We start from the raw sequence: 21930 nt of genomic DNA on the forward strand, positions 1-21930 counted from the left end.
CCTTATTCTAAATAAGACAATATTATGATAAGGTGTTTACATGAGCTGCTTTTAGAATATTCCTTTCATGTTCCCTTTTTATATGTTATAGTACATAGATATATTAATGGCACACGTCATTACATCCCCACGTGACGCCATCTGACGTCCCCTCCAGAATTTCACGTAGAAACATATAGTTCGTCTTCATTATGATGCCATATACAGTTTTGGGTGTTTCATTTTTAATTTTACAAAAGCTTCAAATGCAGTTAATTATTTGTCATGCTATACGTGCAAACAGACAACGGCGTTGCTCTTTTGTTTGCCGTCAAAAGTTGACCACTGCTGTGAGTAAATCCTGATAAAATTTTTATTTAATTTTTTAAATCCCAGTCAACGCTTCACACTCCTGTCCAGTTGGTGGCGGTAAATGCACCATTTAAGCTGGTTTGCCAACCGCCATAAAACATTGAAAGAAGAAGAAGAGTGAATCCTTTTGCAAAATGCAGCGAAAAGTCCTACACGATGGTAATAATGTGATTAAGGTGTATACATGTCTATACTGCACTTCGATAATGCGACTAAAATAGGAATATTCCACATGTCTTAATTCGATTTGTGCTTACTTCGAGTATGACTTTAGCCGGATTAAGGTTATCAAAAATCTCTACATGGTAGATTCTTAATCAGAGTACTGTCTTAATCGTGTTAAAATTGTATTATTGTTGTCCATGTAAACGTACTGATTGATAGATTTTATAAGCGTATCCTAACCCACACCCTAACCCTTACAGAAAACTTTCTGCATTGTTTCAATTAACAAATAAAAAAAAAAAGAATTAAAAAAAATCCCCCAAATTTTTATACCAGTTTTACAAACATGGGTATCCCCAAAGGGAGGTTTTTGGAGATGTTGTCAGGTTTAGCTCATATTTGGGTACAAATTTGTCCCCAAAATATGGTTAAGTAGGTACACACTGTCTGTTGTGACTTTAAAACTGTTAGCACATTTTATGTTTTTGTTCAATTACTGTTCCAAATCCAGAACAATATTTGCTTTTCTTTTTGTTAGCCATTTTGAATTAAAATGGGGTATTTGATTTTTCACTTAATTCACTTTTACAATTAAGCCTGGTTGTGGGGTATATTGAAAGAACAGTCTTTGTACTTGACATTAATATACACAGTATAGAGATACACTGTAGATTTCAAGTCATCCTTAAATTGTAGCAGACAAATAAAATGTGCGCACATAAAACATTTGCACACAGTAATTTAAACATTAAATTACTATGTGCAAATGTGTGCAATATTGATGAGAATATAGTGCAAGCAGCAATGATGGGGTCAAGCTCAGCATTGGCAGAATGAGCAGCCAAAGAAGCATGATGACAAAAAAATCATGTCGATTTTGATGCCATTTCTATGATTTGTTGTGTTATAGTGCCACCAAGTTGCCTACCCCTGCTTTTTTATGTGTCCTCAGACAGAGCTCTTACATACAATGGGTAAAATAAGTATTGAACACGTCACCATTTTTCTCGATGTCGGTAACAACCCAAGTAATCCATACATACAAAGAAAACAAAACAAATAAGTTCAGAAATTAAGTTCTCTGTCATAAAGTGGAATGACCCAGGGAAAAAGTATTGAACACATGAAGAAAGGGAGGTGCATATGGAAATTAATATTAGCTGGTTCAGTCTCAACTGATGGCCTATAAAAAGGTGTCTCATGACCAACGTGTCACACAAGAAACATTTCATGATGGGTAAAATCAAAGAGCTCTCTCAAGACCTTCGCAACCTTATTGTTGCAAAACATACTGATGGCATTGGTTACAGAAGCATTTCTATACTTCTGAATGTTCCAGTGAGCACTGTTGGGGCCATAATCCGGAAGTGGAAAGAACATAATTTCACCATAAACCGGCCACAGCCAGGTGCTCACAAGATTTCTGACAGAGAAGTGAAAAGAATGATCAGAAGAGTTGTCTAAGAGCCAAGAACCACTTGTGGAGATCTTCAGAAAGACCTGGAATTAGCAGGTACAATTGTTTCAAAGAAAACAATAAGTAATGCACTCAACCGCCATGGCGTGTATACACGCTCACCATGCAAGACTCCATTGCTGAAGAAAAAGCATGTTGAAGCTCGTTTAAAGTTTGCTGCACAACATTTAACAAAATAAAATGTGATAAACAAAAATCATTATAATTCTCAACTTGCGCACACTGATTTGATTGGACAACTTTGGAATACATCACATCCGGTCGGCGTGTCGCATACGGTGTAGTCGCTCAAGTTCAAATATTTGAACGAATCCGAAGCCCCACGCAGCCTCCGTACGACTCTCCATTGGAAATGAATGACTTCCGGTCCAACGGCTGTCGTGTGCAGTGGAAAGGCGGCTTAAGAATCTCCAACGATAACTGGCAGTGCTACATTTGCTACAGGTGCCTGCACTTCAGCGTCCGTCCATCTATCGCTGTTCTCCATACTTTGTGAAATAAGTTGACACAATGTTAACAGTATGTTTACACGGCGTTTTAAATCATGGCGGGTGAGGGCGTTTTCATACGCGTTTGGCCAATCATTAAAGTTTGCTGCACCACATTTAGACAAGCCTGTGAAATACTGGGAGAATATAGTCTGGTCAGATGAGCCAAAAAACGGTGCGAAAGGCCCTAATACACACCATGTTTGGAGGTCAAATGGCACTGCACATCACTCCAAAAACATCATGGTGTGGCACTGGCAAAATTCATATCAATGAAGGAAGAATGAATGAAAAAAATGTACCGAGACATTCTTGATAAAAATCTGCTGCCATCTACCAGGATGATGAGGATGAAACAAGGGTGGACATTTCAGCAAGACAATGATCCCAAACACTGCCAAGGAAACTCTTGGAAAATTGGTTTCAGAGAAAGAAAGTAAAGCTACTAGAATGACCCAGCCAATCACCTGACTTGAATCCAATAGAAAATCTATGGAAAGAACTACAGATCAGAGTTCATAGAAGAGGCCCACAGAACCTTCAAGATTTGAAGACTGTTTGTGTGGAAGAATGGGCCAAAATCACACCTGAGCAATGCATGCGACTAGTTTCTCCATACAGGAGGCGTCTTGAAGCTGTCATTACCAACAAAGGCTTTTGTACGAAGTATTAAATCAATTTCAGTAAGCGTGTTCAATACTTTTTCCCTGGGTCATTCCATTTTATTACACATAACTTAATTTCTGAACTTATTTGTTTTGTTTTCTTTGTATGTATGGATTACTTGGGTTGTTACCAACATCTGGTGAAAATTTCATGTCAACAGCACCTTTAGAAATATATTTACTGAGAAAAATGGTGACGTGTTCAATACTTATTTTACTCACTGTAGGTGTTATTAGAAATTAAAATAGTATATTTTCAGTGAGATACTTGACCTGACCTTTCATTACAAATGTGAGAGAACATACAGGTAATAAATTAAGATCACTTAGGAATACTTTATTTTTATATTGGCCAAGCTTAGATAATGATACCTCTTTTCCCCATATCCTGTAGGTAAACATGCAGAAACATCTCTTTCAAGTTCAAGTTTCCCAAACAAAACTCATCTTTTAACATTCTAAACCTTATATCCTGTTCACAAATTCAGTGTATAGTTGCTCATATGAAGCAACTATGATAAGATAAGAGATGAATATGATATGATATCAGAAGTCACTGTAGACTGACTTTTCAACCGTTGCTGACATGTTGTCTAAAGATATGTCAATTCAGGGGAGAGAAGAGAAGACATTTGGTGTCATATTCCTGTTTAATATTGTGATGTCATTCAACTAAATTAGGCTCAATTTCACATACATTTCACAACACAGTGCTGCCCACATTCCACTCTCGCTATAACAACACTTCTGTTATTGCATATGCTGCATTGTGGGCATTCACTGAGTCATGCACAAAAATAAAAGCGTGTGTGTGTGTGTGGACTCAACTAGGCCATCTTGGTCTGGGTATAAAGAGTCCAGGAAGAGAACAATGGTTTTGAGTGTGGTAACAAAATATTTTAAATAAAAACCTCTCTGAACTGATATGTGATAGGAAAATGGAGAAGTATTGGATCAGATAAAGGTGGATGCGTGTAGGTTGACTGTCTTAGCCACTGTCCCAGTTTCCAGCTTGGATACTTTTGTAATGTTGTCTGGCTATATCAAACAATAGTGGGTGCAGTTAGAGTAAATAACCTTTGCCAACAAGACAGGCTATTTGAACTTAGTGCAAACTGACATTCTGCAAAACAAAGGATAATTAAACACAAATAAGGGTTTATTACTACAGACCCCACAACACTACAAACCATGCAGTTAGTCAACTGGTCAATCTGTGACATTTAGATTCTCTGTTGGTTTAATGTCAGGACACAGCTTAAATCACAGCTGAACTTTGGTATGCAGTGGAAGACTTATTCACATGAGTTTGTGTTTCCAGTCTTGTTTTCACATGTGTATGAATGGAAGTGAATTCAATGCAAAGTCTAGTGTTACTGTGACTTAATGCAGCTGAAACAACAGAATCAGAGCAGCTGCAAACTAGTAGTGTGTATGTGTAAAATAAACCACTCCCATGACATGCACTACTTGCACTGAGCTATGAACTTCTAATTTTAAATAATGTGGCCAGTTATTTTATGTTTATGTATGTTTTCAATGTGCTGCAGTCACCTAGTTCCCCAAACACCTCTTAAAATAAATGTCTGCAAGAAGATTAAACCATTACAATCTCTTGAGAGACAGAAGCGATATTCAGTCAGTGGAGTATTAAGTTTTAATCCCTCAAGCGGATCGGGGAAAGCAGTGGCTGCTAAACATACCAGATCATTTCACCACAGATTTGCCTAAGGCACTAGGCCTGAAAGACTAAGAAATTGTGTCAATACTCTAAACATGTCTCTTCGTGCCTGTTAAAATTCATTTATAAATAGATCAACATGATCAATAATTGAAAAACACTGTTAATAATTCAATTTATAGACATTTCATCAAATTCAAAGTTCAAGATAAATCATGTTAATGACAAAAATATAATTTTTTATGAAACAAATTAAGTAATAAACTGCATTCTCTTGAGTCTGTATGTACAAAAGTTCAAAGGTTTGGGGATTGATTGATTGATTGAAATCAATTAAAGGGTTAATTCACCCAAAAATTAATATTCTGTCATTAATTACTCACCCTCATGTCATTACAAACCCGTAAGACCTTCGTTCATCTTCGGAACACAAATTAAGATATTTTTGATCAAATCTGAGAGCTCTCTGACCCTCCGTAGACATCAATGCAACTGCAATGTTCCCAGGTCCAGAAACGTAGCAAGGAACTCGGAAAATAGTCCATGTGACATCAGTGGTTCAACCGTAATTTTATGAAGCTACGAGAATACTTTTTGTGCGCAAAGAAAACAATAATAACATAATTTATTCAACAATTCTTCTCCCCGAATTACCGTCTTCCACCATTTTGGAGAGTATCCACTGAAAGTAAACAACAGAATCAGCATTGGGGAGAAGAATTGTTGAATAAAATGTTGAATAAATTATGTTATTATTGTTTTCTTTGACCACAAAAAGTATTCTCATAGCTTCGTAAAATTATGGTTAAACCACTGATGTCACATGGACTATTTTCCGATGTTCTTGCTACGTTTCTGAGCCTGGGAACATTGCTCTCTACGGAGGGTCTGAGAGCTCTAAGATTTTATCAAAAATATCTTTATTTGTGTTCCGAAGATGAACGAAGGTCTTACGGGTTTGGAACGACGTGAGGGTGAGTAATTAATGACAGAATTTTAATTTTTGGGTGAACTAACCCTTTCATACTTTTATACAGAAGGGATGCATTAAATCCATCAAAAGTCACAGAAAGGAATTCTGTGAATTCAAAAAAAAAAAAAAAAGCCACATTTCTATTTATCAAAGAAGCCTGAAAATTTGTTTTACAGTTTCAAAAAAAAAAAAAAATGTAAAGCAGCACAGCTGTTTTCAACATTAATATTTATAATCAGAAATGTTTGATGAGCAGCAAATCAGAAATAAGAATATTTCTGAAGGATCATGTGATACTGAAGTCTAGAGTAATGATGCTAAAAATGTAGCTTTGAGCACAGGAATATTTTTTGTTTTGTTTTTAAATACATTAAAATAGAAAACAGTTGTTTTAAACAGTAACAATATGACTGTTTTATATTAGTGAAAGTTTTTTTTTAAGATTTTAAAAAATATTTAATACTACTGTATTTTTGGTCAAATAAATGCAGCCTTGGTGAAGAGACATATTTTGAAAACATTAAAAAATCCAACCCTAATTTTTTTAAAGAGTGCAGGTGCCCTGAATGTTGTTATCACAAATGCTGTACTAAATAGAATATCAAAGTAGTTTCTGCTCTTTGGATGTGGCTCAAGACACTGTTTTTCATCTCTACAGAACAGGATGAATGCTGAAGTTTGATACTAGATTTAAAGGCTTGCGGAAATAGTTAATTCTTAGAATAATAAGGAATAGTAATGGTGACGACTGAAACTTTTTTTTTTAAATGAGTGTCACCAAATCTGCATATAACATGGCTAATTTTTAAATATTTAAATTTGAGTCACCATATCAAAAGAAACATTCTCTCTGGACAATGTTCAAGTTTGATTCAGACAGTTCCAGCTCACCGTTCCAGACAGTAAAAACGTTTCCTCTATTGTGTTGACCTCACTATAAGAGCACAGGGCAGTTGATGTCATGAGGAGCAGTTTTAATGCTATTGTTCTGTAGGTGTGAAAAGTGTTAATATATACCTAGAGACACTTTGGCACAATTCACACCTCACAATACAAAGGCTCATTAACTGTCTGTGAAGAGCTTAACACAGTATCACACATGATAAGACATTCACACACACACACACACACACACACACACAAGCTCTAGTGAGCTATGACAACAACATCATAACCATCAGGCAACTGAAGAAGTTTGAGAAACTATAAATGTAGGACACAACTTTTATAGCTTCTTTTATAGCTTGTGCAACACACATAGACTGCATACAATGCTACCTTAAAATTTGGCCAAATTAGGTAAAAGGTAGTGTTTCCTTTTTTACAATTCAAATACCTAGCCGATCTAAATTCTGACTACAATCAATCTGATTTCACAATGTGCTACTACTGTCTTCAATCAAATGAAAACTGTCTCAAATACTGGTTCAATCTTATAAATCTCTTAGTAACACTTCATAATAAGGCTCCATTTGTTAACAATAGTCAACAACAATACAATGAAAAGGATTTACCTGCAAAACAATTTCCACTCAGAAACTGCTAGTAAATGTAATAAACAATTTCAAAGAAATGGCAAGTGACACATTGAATTAAACATTACATTTTGAAGCAGAAAGACTAGCATTTTCTTGTACAAAAGTACCCCAATACTCTTTATTTACAACTTTGAAAAATCCAACATATTACAATGTAGTTACATGAACTAACAATGACATTTCTACAACTTCTAAAGCATTTATTAATCTTAGTTCATATTAATTCCAATATTAACTAATACTGTGCATTATTAGAGTCTTGTCACATCACATCAAATGATAAAATAAGTAACTTGTGGAGACTGATAACACTCACCAGCACCGGTGATAAACATATAATGCAGAGAAAATGGGAATGGGACTTACAGGTTTTTGGATTTCTTCTTCTTGCTCCCGTCAGGACCCACGTCACAGCTGCATTCAGAGCCGGCGTTCAGCTGTGGAGAGACCAACAGTCGGCATCATCCAGTTAAGGAAAGCAATGCAGAATTCCAGTTCCACAAGTAGCTAAACCAAGACAAGTTAATCCTCACCGCCTGGTACAGGCCATAGCTCTACACTGTGTGTGTGAGTGTGTGTGTGACCCTGGTTTCTGTAATCCTCAGCAGCGAGTGTGTGAGATTGTGTGTGTATGTGATAGGCTCAGTTGGCCTCCAGCCATGCCTGGATTAAAGCATGGGGCTCAGACCGTGGAGTCACATTACACTTCCTGTCCTCAGAGGGATATAATAGGCTGAACAGACCGAGGAGAAAACAGGGGGAGGGGGAGCGAAAGTGGGCGGTCAGTCTGAAGGTTTGAGGCCACTTTGTATATAGAAGAATGAGCCATTGTGTGCAAGTCCCATCTTGACCCGTGGTCTGGCTGTGGCCATACACGGCACAGACCTCTCATGTTGCGACTGGACAATAAACAGCTTTTCTTGGCCCTCTCAGTTAGACAGATATTTCCCCTTCTGTATATATAATGTTTTGTATCGCGTCTGAGCACCCTCAGGATTTGTCACACCTCTGAAAATTAGGCCTTATCAAGCAAAAATATTGTTTCAACAAACTCTTGTGGCGATGGCACATTATTCTCTAGACTTGGAAGGTTTCTACTTTATTGTGGTGTATGGTGTTTAGGAGTAATGGCAAAGTAAGATAAATTGTGGATAGTTGTAATACAGGGGTTTAACCATGCAAATATTAAAACAAACAAACCTACTGTATATAAATACCATGGCTGCCCTTTTTAATTGTCAGGCCATATTACTTTTGTCTAGCTTGTTTGATGTTTTATAATAAAATGTTTCCTTTTATACAGTTATAAATTAACCTGAATTTTTTTTGTGTTATTTTCATATAATTGATATACTGCTACAGTTGGGTTGATAGAGGTTAGTATTAAAAAAAAATAACAAAATAAATCCATCCAACCATCCATTTTACAGCTACAAATAACTTAGTGTCTATTAAATAAATAAATACACATGCAAAATTTAAAGTTGTGATGAAATGGAAAGAGCGACAATTTTTTTATATTTTTTTTTATTGTGATGTACGTCACAAAAAAGTGTAAGTGTCACGTGTATGTTCCTGTTGAGTTCCTGTTTTCCTTATTTGGTCTTTCCTGTTCCTGTCCTCGTTGTGTGAATTCGTATCCAGCTGTGTTTGATTAATTAGTTAATTTGCTCCCAGGTGTGTCCCATTGGTGTCTGTGTATTTATAGTGTGTTCTGCCCCTTGTTTCCCGTCCGCTGTTAAATGTCATTCATAAGTTCCAGTATTTGTATCCCTTTGTTTATTGAATTAAATTCTAGTTCACGTATTCTCCAGCGTCTCCTCGTTTCTTCCTCGTGAACCGTGACAGAACAGCGGACCCCCAAACCTGAAAGTAAGCGGTGCCTTTTTCCCCGTTCTTTTTTCCCGTTTTTAAAAGTGTTTTGTTTTCCCACTCGTTTCTCCCCGCTCATATGGAGGAACGAGCGAGGTTCATCGCCGTGGCTCAGGCGAGCCCCAACCTGATCATCTACGCAAGGGTGTTCGTGCCGCTTGCCCTCACCAGCTCCCTCGAGGGGGAAACCCTCGTGACGCTGTTCCGGCTCAGGATGACTTACCATTGCCCCGCGGAGCTCCCAGACACCACCAACCTCGACTGGAAGGAGGCAGTCATCCGGTGTCTGGAGAGACTCCAATCCCAATCCGGGACCACTCTGCCGGTCGTTCCGAAGTCTAGCGCGCCGGCCGCGCCTTTCTCCAGCCCGCCGGCCGTTCCGAAGTCTAGCGCGCCAGCCGCGCCGAAGTCAAGCCCGCTGGCCGTGGCTTTCTCCAGCCCGCCGGCCGTGCCGAAGTCAAGTCCGTCAGTCATGGCTCACTACCGCCCAGAGCTTGCTCCAGTGTCGGCTCCAGTCCCAGAGCTCGCTCCAGTGCCAGCTTCTCGAAAGCGCCTTGCTGTGCCTGCTCCTCCAGAGCGACCTCCAGTGCCAGCACCTCTTAAGCACTTCCCAGATCCCCAGTTCAGCCCAGGAAGGGCTCCGGATCCCCCATTTAGCCCAGTGAGGGCACCTGATTCCCTGTTTAGCCCCGGAAAGGCTCCTGACCCCCAGTTAAGCCCAGGGAAGGCTCCTGATTCCCCGTTAAGCCCAGGGAGGGCTCCTGATTCCTCGTTTAGCCCAGGAAGGGCTCCTGATCCCCAGTTCAGCCCAGGCCGGGCTCCTGATCCCCAGTTCAGCCCAGGCCGGGCTCCTGATCCCCAGTTCAGCCCAGGCCGGGCTCCTGATCCCCAGTTCAGCCCAGGCCGGGCTCCTGATCCCCAGTTCAGCCCAGGCCGGGCTCCTGATCCCCAGTTCAGCCCAGGCCGGGCTCCTGATCCCCAGTTCAGCCCAGGCCGGGCTCCTGATCCCCAGTTCAGCCCAGGCCGGGCTCCTGATCCCCAGTTCAGCCCAGGCCGGGCTCCTGATCCCCAGTTCAGCCCAGGCCGGGCTCCTGATCCCCAGTTCAGCCCAGGCCGGGCTCCTGATCCCCAGTTCAGCCCAGGCCGGGCTCCTGATCCCCAGTTCAGCCCAGGGAGGGCTCCTGATTCCCAGTTCAGCCCATGGAGGGCTTTTGAACCCCAGTTAAGCCCAGGGAGGGCTCCTGTTCCCGAGTATAGCCCAGTAAAGGCTCCAGTCCCCGAGTTTAGCTCCAGTCCCTGAATCCCCTCCCGAGCGCCCTCAAGTGGAGGGGAGGGCATATGCCCGTGGCCGTGGTGGCCGAGCCAGCTAAGGTCACGGAGGATCCGCCATGGCCTCCTGAGTCCCCTGATCCACCATGGCTCCCTGAACTGTCTGCTCCGCTATGGCTCCCTGAGTTCCCTGCTCCGCCATGGCTTCCTGGTCCGCCCTGGAGGCTCTCCTTGTCTCCGCCCTGTTCCAGTCCTGCACCCGCCCCCTCTCCCCAATGGTACTTTTACGGCGCGGGACGCACCGTCCGGGAGGGGGGCGATCTGTCACGTGTATATTCCTGTTGAGTTCCTGTTTTCCTTATTTGGTCTTTACTGTTCCTGTCCTCGTTGCGTGAATTCGTATCCAGCTGTGTTTGATTAATTAGTTAATTTGCTCCCAGGTGTGTCCCATTGGTGTCTGTGTATTTATAGTGTATTCTGCCCCTTGTTTCCCGTCCGCTGTTAAATGTCATTTATAAGTTCCAGTATTTGTATCCCTTTGTTTATTGAATTAAATTCTAGTTCAGGTATTCTCCAGCGTCTCCTCGTTCCTCCCTCGTGAAGCGTGACAGTAAGTGTAATGAATTACCAAAAAAAAAAAGCAGGCTGTTGACTTGATATGTGGGTGTTTTTAAGCAGACTAAATGATTGGAGAACTGTATCACTAGAGAGAAGTCTGTCGTTTATTGGGTTATGGCTATTTTGATTAAAGTCAAATAAATAAATAGTGCATGGATGAATCGTTCACAATGAAGCTCTATCTATTTTCCAAATGCATGTGATTTTATCAATAACATGCATTTATAAACTAGATATGGGAAATTTTAATTTCACACCGACTTTAAAATGAAGTCCATAATTTCTATTAGGTATAGTTACAACTCACCTCAGTACAGGGGTAGTTCAAAACAACTCTACACAGAAGCTTTTTAATATTATATTATTTACAAGTATCTATAGGTACACCCCTTAGCATTAATAACGTCGGTGTGCATGATTGAGTTGTCTTACAGTCAAGAAACTCTTTAAATGGGTAGTTCTGAATTTAGATGGGTAGTTCTGAGAACAGAGTTGAATGAATGAATGAATGACTGAAAGATGCATTTATATAGCGCTTTATTGTGTATTGTTGTACACCCAGCGCGCTTTACAATCATGTGGGGGGGTCTCTCCTCAACCACCACCAGTTATCAGAGTTATCAGAACCCACCCATAGTCTCACAGGGGTCAGAACGGTCAGCTCTGATATCACAAAGCAACTAATCTTTGGACCCTGAATGTGAGAAGCAGGAAACCCAGATTCCCAGAGGAGCCATTTCTGTAAGCTCTGATGCCAGGAGCAGGAGAGGTTGCATAGATTATTTTTTTTTTTCTCTTTACCTCACAATTGTGAAATGCTTCTTGTGTACTACTGTTGTACACCCAGCGTGCTTTACAATCATGTGGGGGGGTCTCTCCTCAACCACCACCAGTTATCAGAGTTATCAGAACCCACCCATAGTCTCACAGGGGTCAGAACGGTCAGCTCTGATATCACAAAGCAACTAATCTTTGGACCCTGAATGTGAGAAGCAGGAAACCCAGATTCCCAGAGGAGCCATTTCTGTAAGCTCTGATGCCAGGAGCAGGAGAGGTTGCATAGATTATTTTTTTTTTTCTCTTTACCTCACAATTGTGAAATGCTTCTTGTGTACTACTGACTTTAAAACACTGCAATCAAAGAGATTTACACAAGTTTATATAAATGTCACATTATATTCACTTTGAACTGCTGGATGGAAAAAAAAACTGGTATAGCACACACACAGTGGCATGCAAAAGTTTGTGCACCTCTAGTTGTTGTTATTTATTTATTTCCTTAATTACTTACTATGAATAGTTAAGAGAGTAAAAAAATGAACTACTCTCCAACAAGTAGGCTATAAAGATTGTTAGGTCTGTTTATACTTTTAGGGTGTATTCACACCTGTCTCATTTGGTTCGATTGAATTGAACTCAAGTTTGTTTCCCCCCTTGGTCTGGATCTTTTGGGCAGGTGTGAATACAGCAGTCGCACTCAGGTGCTGACCAAACAACCGTACTGAGACCCAGCTGAAGAGGTGGCCTCGGTCCACTTCCAAACGGACTCTGTTACGGTTAAATGTATGATCTTAGCACACATGTGGTTTTGTTTACAATTTCTGGTTCACTTGCAAAAAGGGCAGTGTGAAAGCTAACTGCACCAAACAAAAAAAACTAGCAGACTTTCCTGGTGGGAATACACCCTTAGAGTATAAAAAAAGGAAATGTGCACCATGCAAGAGATTTGAGCTCTCAGATAACCTTTACCAAGGTCTCAGACATTAGCTTGTTACAGTGCCTTGTGAAAGTATTCATACCCCATTCATTTTTTCACATTTTGTTATGTTGTTGCCTCATGTTAAACTGCTTTAAATTACTTTTTTCCACATCAATCTACACTCCATACACCATACTGACAAAGCAAAAACAGAATTGTCACAACTTCGTAAATTTATTAAAAATAAAAAAACTGAAATAAGTACATTGCATAAGTATGCATTCCCTTAACTAAATATTTCGCTGAAGCACCTTTACAGTCTCAAGTCTTTTTTGTTTAATGCGACAAGCTTTGATCATCATCATTTGGCAATTATCTGCCATTCTTCTCCTCACCTCTTCACCTCTTAAGCTCTGTCAGTTTGCACATTTTCATGCACATTTTCAAGTTTCTCCAGAATTATTTGATTGGGTTGAAGCTCATGCTCTGGCTGGGCCACTCAAGGACATTCACAGAGTTGTCTATAAGCCACCCTTGCTGTGTGCTATTGCAGTGATATTTGGCAGATGTGTGGCTTGACACAAACCTGTTTCTGAGCTCTACAGGCAATTCTTTTGACCTCAGGGCTTGGTTTTTGCTGTTAGACCTTTTATTAAGATGTGTGTGCCTTTCCAAATCATACCCATTCAATTGAATTTGCCACAGGTTAACTTCACTCGAAGCGTAGTAACATCTATAAGCAATTTGAATGCTCCTGAGCTAAATTTCAACTGTCCCAGATATGAATACTTATGCAATGGAATCATTTGAGTTTTTTATTTTTAATAAATTTGCAAAGATGTTAAAAAATGTTAGCGTATGAATACTTTCGCAAGGCACTGTAGGTCTATAGCTCTATAGCTTGTTCACAATCATTGTTAGGAAAGGCCAGCTGATGCAAATTTTAAAGCTTTGTAAATACTCTGACTTCTCAAAAGTCACAACAGTCAAAAACCATGGGTTCCTCTGAACAGTAATTTCCTTAGTTCGTAATGTAATTAAGAAATGGCAGTAAACAGGAACGGTGGAGGTCAAGATGAGGTCTGGAAGACCAAGAAATCTTTCAGAGACAACTGCTGGTAGGATTGCTAGAAAGGCATATCAAAGTCCTGTTTGACTGATTCAAGAAGATTTAGCAGACTGTGGTGCTGCACTAAATATACCTTTGTGGATGAATCAAGTCAAGAAAAGCTTCCCTGCCTCCTCACTACAAAATTCACTGTCTGAAGTTAGCAAATGAACATCCAAACAAACATATATGCTTGAACATATGTTTTTGGAGGGAAAAATTTGCAGAATTTCATTAAAAGATCACCTCTGCACCTGTTAAGCATAGGTTTGGACGGATCATGCTTTGGGCTTGTGTTGGAGCCAGTGACATGGGGAATATTTCGCTGCTAAAAGAAATAATAGATCTTATTAAATAACTGGAAGCAAATATTATGGAAGCAAACATCACACTGTCTGTAAAAAAGCTTAAGATGATAAGAGGGTGGCTTTCACAACAGAATCCTGCTCCTAAAAACATGCAGAATCCACAATGGTCTACCTCAAGATGTGCAAGTTGAAGCTTTGCCATGACTCTCAAAGTCCCATCAAGCATCACTGAAAATCTGTGGATATACTCTCAAAAGAGCAAGACAGACTAAGAATTTACAGAATAGGATTCTTTTGCAAGGAACAATGGGTGCAAATTCTCCAGACACGAATTGAAATGCTCTTAGCTGGCTAAAATAAAAATTTACAAGCTGTGATACTTTCCAAAAGTGGTGTTTACGTACTGACCATTGTAATTATTGTAATCTTGATACTGTATAATTAATAATAAAGAAATGTCATTTTTTACTTAATACTGTACCTTTTGAAAACAGGGCATCTTCCAGTCATTTAGCTATTCATCATAACAGAAATATAGACCAGGGGTGCAAAAACTGTTGCTTACACTTACAGCATGTGTATTTTTCATATAGAAGATGTATTTTTTCTTAAAATTGGCTGTGATGATTTCAGATGATGTTAGCTTCCATCTATATGTGTTTACACCAAAATCCATTCGTTTTGCTGATGTACTGTACCAAATTGGCTGTACATTAAGCCCTTGTGTCTAAGAATTTAAGAGTTAAAGTAATAGTTCACAAAATGATGTTTTACACTATGCCTCTCTAAGCTTATTCAGGTTTACATATACAAACTTGATGCATCCCAGCAGGCAATGTGTCCCACTAAGTTTGACGTAATTAATGCCAAATGGCATTGCATGTTGTAGCCAAACAGTGCATGGAGAACGGTATTTCAGAACTGTGACAGAGAGGAAGGTTTATGTGAATAATACTTCAATTTTGGTCTGTTCTAAATATCTATAAAATGGCTTCAGTAGACTAGAAACATGGCATACAAGTCATATGGGGGTCAATAAAATATAATGATGAAACAACATAATGAAGAAAAAGCATCAATAAATGAATCAAATTCTTTTGAAGAAAAAATGTGGTTTGACGTTTTATTATTAGCTGTTAGGGGGTATCAAGTGATATTTGAAAAGGGTTAGGGTTAATCAGTCATGTGGTGTTGTCAACATGCAGGCCAAAAAACTCTCCAAAACCTACGGATATGTATGAATATTTTGATTAAAAATATCAAAATTGGGGGTGGGGGTATGTATATTTATTTATTTTCTTTTATAGACAAGTTTACATCACTGATGTGTTTACTGACTTTTTTTAAAGAACTGGATTGTATGCTTTCTTGGAAAAGAGCACAGTCATATTTCAGACTGATTGGAGTAGATGGTAGCAGAATTAAATTTAGTTCATGGGTGAACTATTCCTTTAAAGCTCTGGACTCAAAAGTAGCGGTGACTCAGAAACTAAACATCCATGTGCTTTAAAGAGAGCTGCTCAGCTTTGCTTCAGGAGGATTTCCCTACAGTTTATGTACAAAATGTTGTTCTCCAATGAAAAGAGCCCACTAAAATGTCAAGTAAAAACATTAGAATGATACTGACACACATAAAATGACGTTAGAGGAAGTCCATTAGTGTGTGACCAGCAGGCTTCTATAAAACATTCATGCGAAGCCTTCAGGTGGATTGCAGATGTAACAATATTTACCCTAGTGTTTCTCAACAGGATGTTTATGAATTAGAAATATGTTTCCATCACTTGCCAAGTAAGGCCATGTCAATTTTTTAAAAATATTGTTTCAAAGGAACTTTACAGAAAACTATTCTTCTGCCATGCAGTGAGCAAGCCAAAACCAACTGTGGCAATAAATAAATAAACAAATATAAGAGAGTTAGCTTAAAGAGAGAGATCAACCTTTAGAGGAACCAGAGTCAGCTATCATCTGGTAATAAATGCCAAATTTCTATCTAGATATGCAGTATCTAGCATGTGCAATACTAGGCACATGTTAATAGAAAATAGAAAATAATTTAAAACCTGTAAGGATAATGTTTAAACAGTAAGGATAAGGCTTCATGAACTGGTTGATGTAGGCTATGTTGGGTGAAGCGCTGCTCACTCTCTGGCTAGTATAGACTGTAGTGTCAGATTGCTATGTAAACAGTTCATCGCACAATTCATGTCGCTATAACTGTATTTATTTATTCCAGAGCAGGTGGGCCATATTCTTAGCTATGGTGACGTGTGTGTATTGGCACACTAAAGGGTGACCATAGTTATGTTCCAATACAGAAGACTACTGAACGTCACAATTGTTCATCAACTGGACTGTTTTTACTTTTTTGGTCGCCAGGGTCATTGCTTATCAGCTGCTGAGGTGCTCTGAGTGCTTTTAACCTAGATCCTGCTAGAGTGTTCTAGGTGGTTGCTATGGCATTACTTAAATCCCTAATGCAAAAATAATACAGCAGGCATCAATAATATGATGTTTGCAAACTTCAATAATACTTTCATACTGTATGAGACTGTCAATAATGATGGTACTATATGAGTAATATCCTGTGTGTGTCCTCAATACCCTTGTGAAAAAGAATTGTGTTTAATCACTTAGGATACTTGAAATATTAAAATTGTATTTAAAAAACTGTACTTGCATATTATACAGTATTAATGTAAAGGCCACCTAAGTGTACTTAAAGAGAGATGCTTCCATGAGGGTTTCATAGTATATTTATCTTTCACTATAAGTAATAAAAAACACTTAAGTTAAACTAGTTGCATTTAATATAAATTGATAATATATGTTTATTTTTATTACAAACAAGATGCAAAAGTTGTCTGAAAACCTCACATTCAGTTTGCATTTGAGTATATTCTTTTAAAGCATATTATTTCAGTAATAGGCGCTCTTTTTAAAAGCAAGCTAAAATGTACTTCTTTTTCACAAGGACAGTTAAGTCTTTAATTGTCATGGAATACTCCAAAACAAGAAGATCCAAATGCAGCATTTAATGAAGAGTCCAAAAAACAGAGTAATCCACATCAGGGCAAAAACAAAGCAACAGAAAACATGTAACAGTAAAACAATAATCCAGCAACCAAAGACAAAGAAAACTGGGCTTATATGTGGATGAGATAACAAGGTAAATGAGACACAGCTGAATGTAATGAGACTAGATAGTCAAAGCAAAGGGTGATGGGAACTGAAGTTCAAAGAAACAAACAAAACTAAGAAGCGTGCCCTCTGGTGGCTATGCATGGGCACACCAACTAGACACTGTGACATTAATATGAGCTTTGTGAATGTTAAGATAAGCTGAATACTGTTGACACTGTAAAAGACCCTGAATCCCAGTCTCTGGGAAAACTGCTGGTTCATGTCCTCCTGTGCATACCACAAAACACATGATCAAACCCTCTGTCTGAATCTCTCCCAGCATGAGCCGGGTTTGCGCATTGGCCCTGAGCTAAAAATAACCTACCCACATGGGCCGCACCGCAGAGAAAGAAAGAGAGAAAGAAATCAGGACAAAAAAGGGAAATCTGTTAGGAAACATGTCAAGAAAGCTATATTAAAGAATTAAAGACTGAAGACAGACACACTGAGGAGTCAATGATAGCATTAGATTATACATCAAATCCCACATGGCTAAACTGCTGATACTCTGAACAGCCAGTCGCATGAAACATAGAGAGAGCTGGCATGATTCACTTTACTCATTATTATGATCATTATGAACAGTAGGTGTTTTTCCACACAACTCTGGAATTAGTGCTAGAACTAAAGTTCCTTATGGAAGTATACCTGTTTTAATCAACTTCTAACATTGACACAGGGATGCAAGAACTTTACTTAAATTAGCTGGCATATGTGTATGTGACGTAATATAACCGCAACACCTTAACTGAGTTCGATGCACCAACAGCGAAGCTGGCTCAAGCCAAAACAAATCACAACAGAAAGTTACTTTTAAAAGTAATGCATAACAATATTGTGTTACTCCATAAAAAAGTAACTAATTAGTTTGTAATAATTGCAATGCTCACAGAAACACGGTGGTTGTAATGCTGATGAAGCTACAACAGTTGTATTGACCTATTATACTCTTCACGATCTCTGTAAAAGTCAGGGTGAAAAATACATAGGTAAATGGATTGTGTGTGCACCTGTAGACCTATCTGAACACATACTGCACTCATACGTAACCATGCATGTAATTACATACAATAGCCTGCTTTATAATGCACTAGTTCTTTATGCAGGGATATATTATTAGTTTTGCTGCTCACTCATTCCATTATGCATCCTTCTCATTCTAGACTGCAGCAGTGCCTGCCCACTTTTTCAGCAGCCATGGTTTTGGAAGTATAAAGATAAAAACAACGGATACATATAAAACTGTTGGTTTATATATAGGATAAGTATGTATATTGTAACAATATGTTTGACATTTATTACAAAATATGCATATATATACAAATACTTAAGTAGTTTGAGGGCATGGAGAGACTCTATTACATCATTAACAGTGCTTCATGGGAGTGGGTGGCAGTTAAAAGGTATTTTGGCATACTTTGCTTTCTTTGATTGCCAGACTGGTGCAAATTTCTTTGCAGAATCATGGGTAATGTAGTTATTTTAATGTAGTTTGTGTCAGGAATTCTGCAGAAAGAAACACTATGCATTAAGAGCACTGAATTTGAAGATCAGGGTAAATTGAACTTATTTTGTCTCCTGGGAAACATGTAGGACTAAATGAATAAAAACTATGATATTTTAGGCAAAATAAGAAATATGTACACATCTTCATTCTGTTTAAAAGTTTACACCCCTGGCTTTTAAAGCATCATGTATTCCACAGTGTGAAAAGATGGATCTCAAAATTATCTCATTATTATAATGGATCTCATTATTGGAACGGGTTCAAACACACAAAAAGACACTGGAAAACCAAAGAATTTGTGGGACCTAAAGGATTTTTTTTTAACTGTACAGGACAAACATTGAACTCATGAACAACTATCAAAAAGAAGAAAAGAAAATAAAAAAAACAGCTGAGGATCATCCAGGTAACAATAAGAATGAAGAGTATTTTAACTTTTGAACGGGGTCATTTTTATAAATATAATTATTATTTTCTCTTGTGGAATATCTGTAAACGTCTTTTATGTCAAATATATTATTCAGGTCAGTACTATATTAAAAATAAGCATTTTGTATGATAAAATAATTAACATTTTGCAGATATATATATACTGTATATATTATGCATATTTCTGTAGCGATACCAGTACAATATCTCACGGTTCTCAACCAATCAGATTTGAGAACCAGAACGAACTGTTGTATAAAAATGTATATCTTTGATTATGTATAGCTTAGATTATGGTGTGCACTGTTTCAACAACCTACGCACCTATTAAAAAAAAAAAAAAAAAAAAACATTCAAATGAAAACAGTACATTGTGCCCTATTTTTATGTTCATATACCAAAAACATTATTAATTCCTAAACTATTCCTTTAAACACGATTATTTCTCCTATAGAAAAATAAAATAAAATAAAATAATAATAATAATGGGATTTATACTTCCACAACCCAAATGTTGCAATCTAAAGAGTGACTAACATATTTTATCATTCCTTTTATTCTCCCATATAATGCCCTGACTTGCTTCTGGCTGTATTTGACAAATTGAACTTAATGACATATGTTGACAAATTTGACTTAATTGAAAACAGTATTTCTTATTGCAGTTTTATTTTTTATTTTTTTTGCCAGTATCCAACACAGAGGTCAGCCCTGCTATTTCTTTCTGGGCAATCAGTTTCCGCAGACTTAATTTTCCTTCACATTTTTTTATTATTATTTCCCTCCTCTCTTTGTAGCTTAAACATGGACAATGCATGTTTCTAACTGACCTCTCCTGTTTATTCTGTGTTAGTCTCTGTGAGTGCTCGGGATTGGAGTTTCCTTGCATTGTGCTGGTTGTGGGTGAGACTGATGTGGATAAGAATCCTGAGGACATGACTTTGCTCCCGAGGGTTCCCGTTTCACAATGGAGAGTGACACCACTGAAGAAAGACAGGAAGAGGAAAGGCCTAGCAGAGCTAGAAATAAGAACCTGTTGTAGGAGCTAGCAGGTGTCATGTGCATTCATATACACTAAACCAAAGCATGCATACACAATTTAGACCTTCATATGCACATCTGTTAGACACTCAAACAGCACATGGTAGTTCATGTACTTGGCTTTACATGTTTCAAAGTAAAGGTGAGTGGTACAAACCTGCCATGACAACTCTAGGGTAAAGGCTCTTTGGCCCTGTTTACACCTAGTATTAAAATGCTTTTTCGGCGATCACAAGTGGACAACGCTAAACATAGGGTGTAAAACGTTTTGAGCTTGTCCACTTTTGACCACTTCCAGAGGTAGTGAAAATGCTTTCGACCAAATTGCACTGAAAACAAAGAAAAATAAAATGATATATGATAGGAATAAAAGAAATAGGCCTACACAACATGTTTCAAAACAAAAGAAAAAAAGTCTGTTTAGTTTAATTTTTATTGGCCGGACCAGAAGAAAACAGATGGCTGATAGTGCATCCTATTTGTTTTCTTTATTTTACAAAGACACAGTTTTGTTCTTATTTTTGAGTATGCAAAAATAAAAGTAAACCCTTTACAGTTCTGTTTTATGATTGTATATAGATTTTTTTATTATAATTTTATAGCTAATTATATTTTCTTTTTTTTTTTATCTTACTCTGTTCTTAATACAAGTAAAATTTAAAGGATTTGCTTACAATTTACAGCTCATGTAAATTGTGCAAGCTTATTTCGCAATATTAAATCGAAAGATCAGAAAAAGTCTACATACACTGGCACATAGACCCTCCCTTCAAAATAAATCAGGACAGAAGTGGTCAAAAGTGGAGAGAATAAAGGGATCAAAACACCTGGTGTGAACAGGAATGTGTCTCCCTCGTCTATTTGTGATCCGATCAACCAAAATGCATCATAATACCAGGTGTAAACCAGGCCTTGGATATTTGGATACACACAATATGATTTACTAAGGTTTGCGGTAGTCAATTTACTAGTATTTGGGCCATTATTTAATAAACAAAAAAGCATGTTTTGTTACCCATTTGTTAAAGAGCAGGTCATATGTTTTTTTAAAGTGTCCTAATATTGTGTTGGAGTCCTCTACAACAGGTTTAAATGCATCTAAGGTCAGAAAACATTGTAATTTTCTCAGAATATACATTTAATATTAGAGTCATTTGCCAATGATTTCGAAACGATTCGTTCCAAGCAAGTTCAGAGCAAACCCCTCCCTTCCATAAGCCTACTCTGCTCTGAATGATCAGCTGGCCAAGCCTGTTGTGATTGGCACAGAGAGGAGTCCTTGAGCAAGTTAGCGAGCGCTACCATTGACAAAGCACCTTTACATAAAACAATAACATAGTGCTCCAATTCGTTCTTATAATAACAACCCTCTACATTGCGAGTAAATCACTCGCATATGCGACTAAATCTTCACTCTGGCGACTAAATTATGTCTAATATTAGCCAATGGCTAATAAATTCTCAAATTTTACTCGCCAGTGTGTGAGTAGGAGGCTAAGTATAGCCTAAGTTTAGCACAGATATATTTTCACTCGCCGAACACTCTCTGACTGAGCGC

General features: G+C 38.2%; 1 protein-coding gene across 2 annotated transcripts in view; it reads right to left on the bottom strand.

Moving 5' to 3' along the window:
* The window catches only part of LOC107739979 (regulator of G-protein signaling 3-like), a 96814-nt gene that overhangs the window by 14919 nt on the left and 59965 nt on the right, over positions 1–21930 (bottom strand). For both annotated transcript variants that reach the window (XM_016552249.1, XM_016552248.1), the window contains exon 3: positions 7705–7775. In XM_016552249.1, coding sequence (XP_016407735.1) covers positions 7705–7775 — 71 coding nt within the window. The remainder of the gene's footprint in view (positions 1–7704; positions 7776–21930) is intronic.

This window comes from Sinocyclocheilus rhinocerous, unplaced genomic scaffold, assembly GCF_001515625.1.
Source record: "Sinocyclocheilus rhinocerous isolate Xijiao unplaced genomic scaffold, SAMN03320098_v1.1 scaffold285, whole genome shotgun sequence".
Classification (NCBI taxonomy): domain Eukaryota; kingdom Metazoa; phylum Chordata; class Actinopteri; order Cypriniformes; family Cyprinidae; genus Sinocyclocheilus; species Sinocyclocheilus rhinocerous.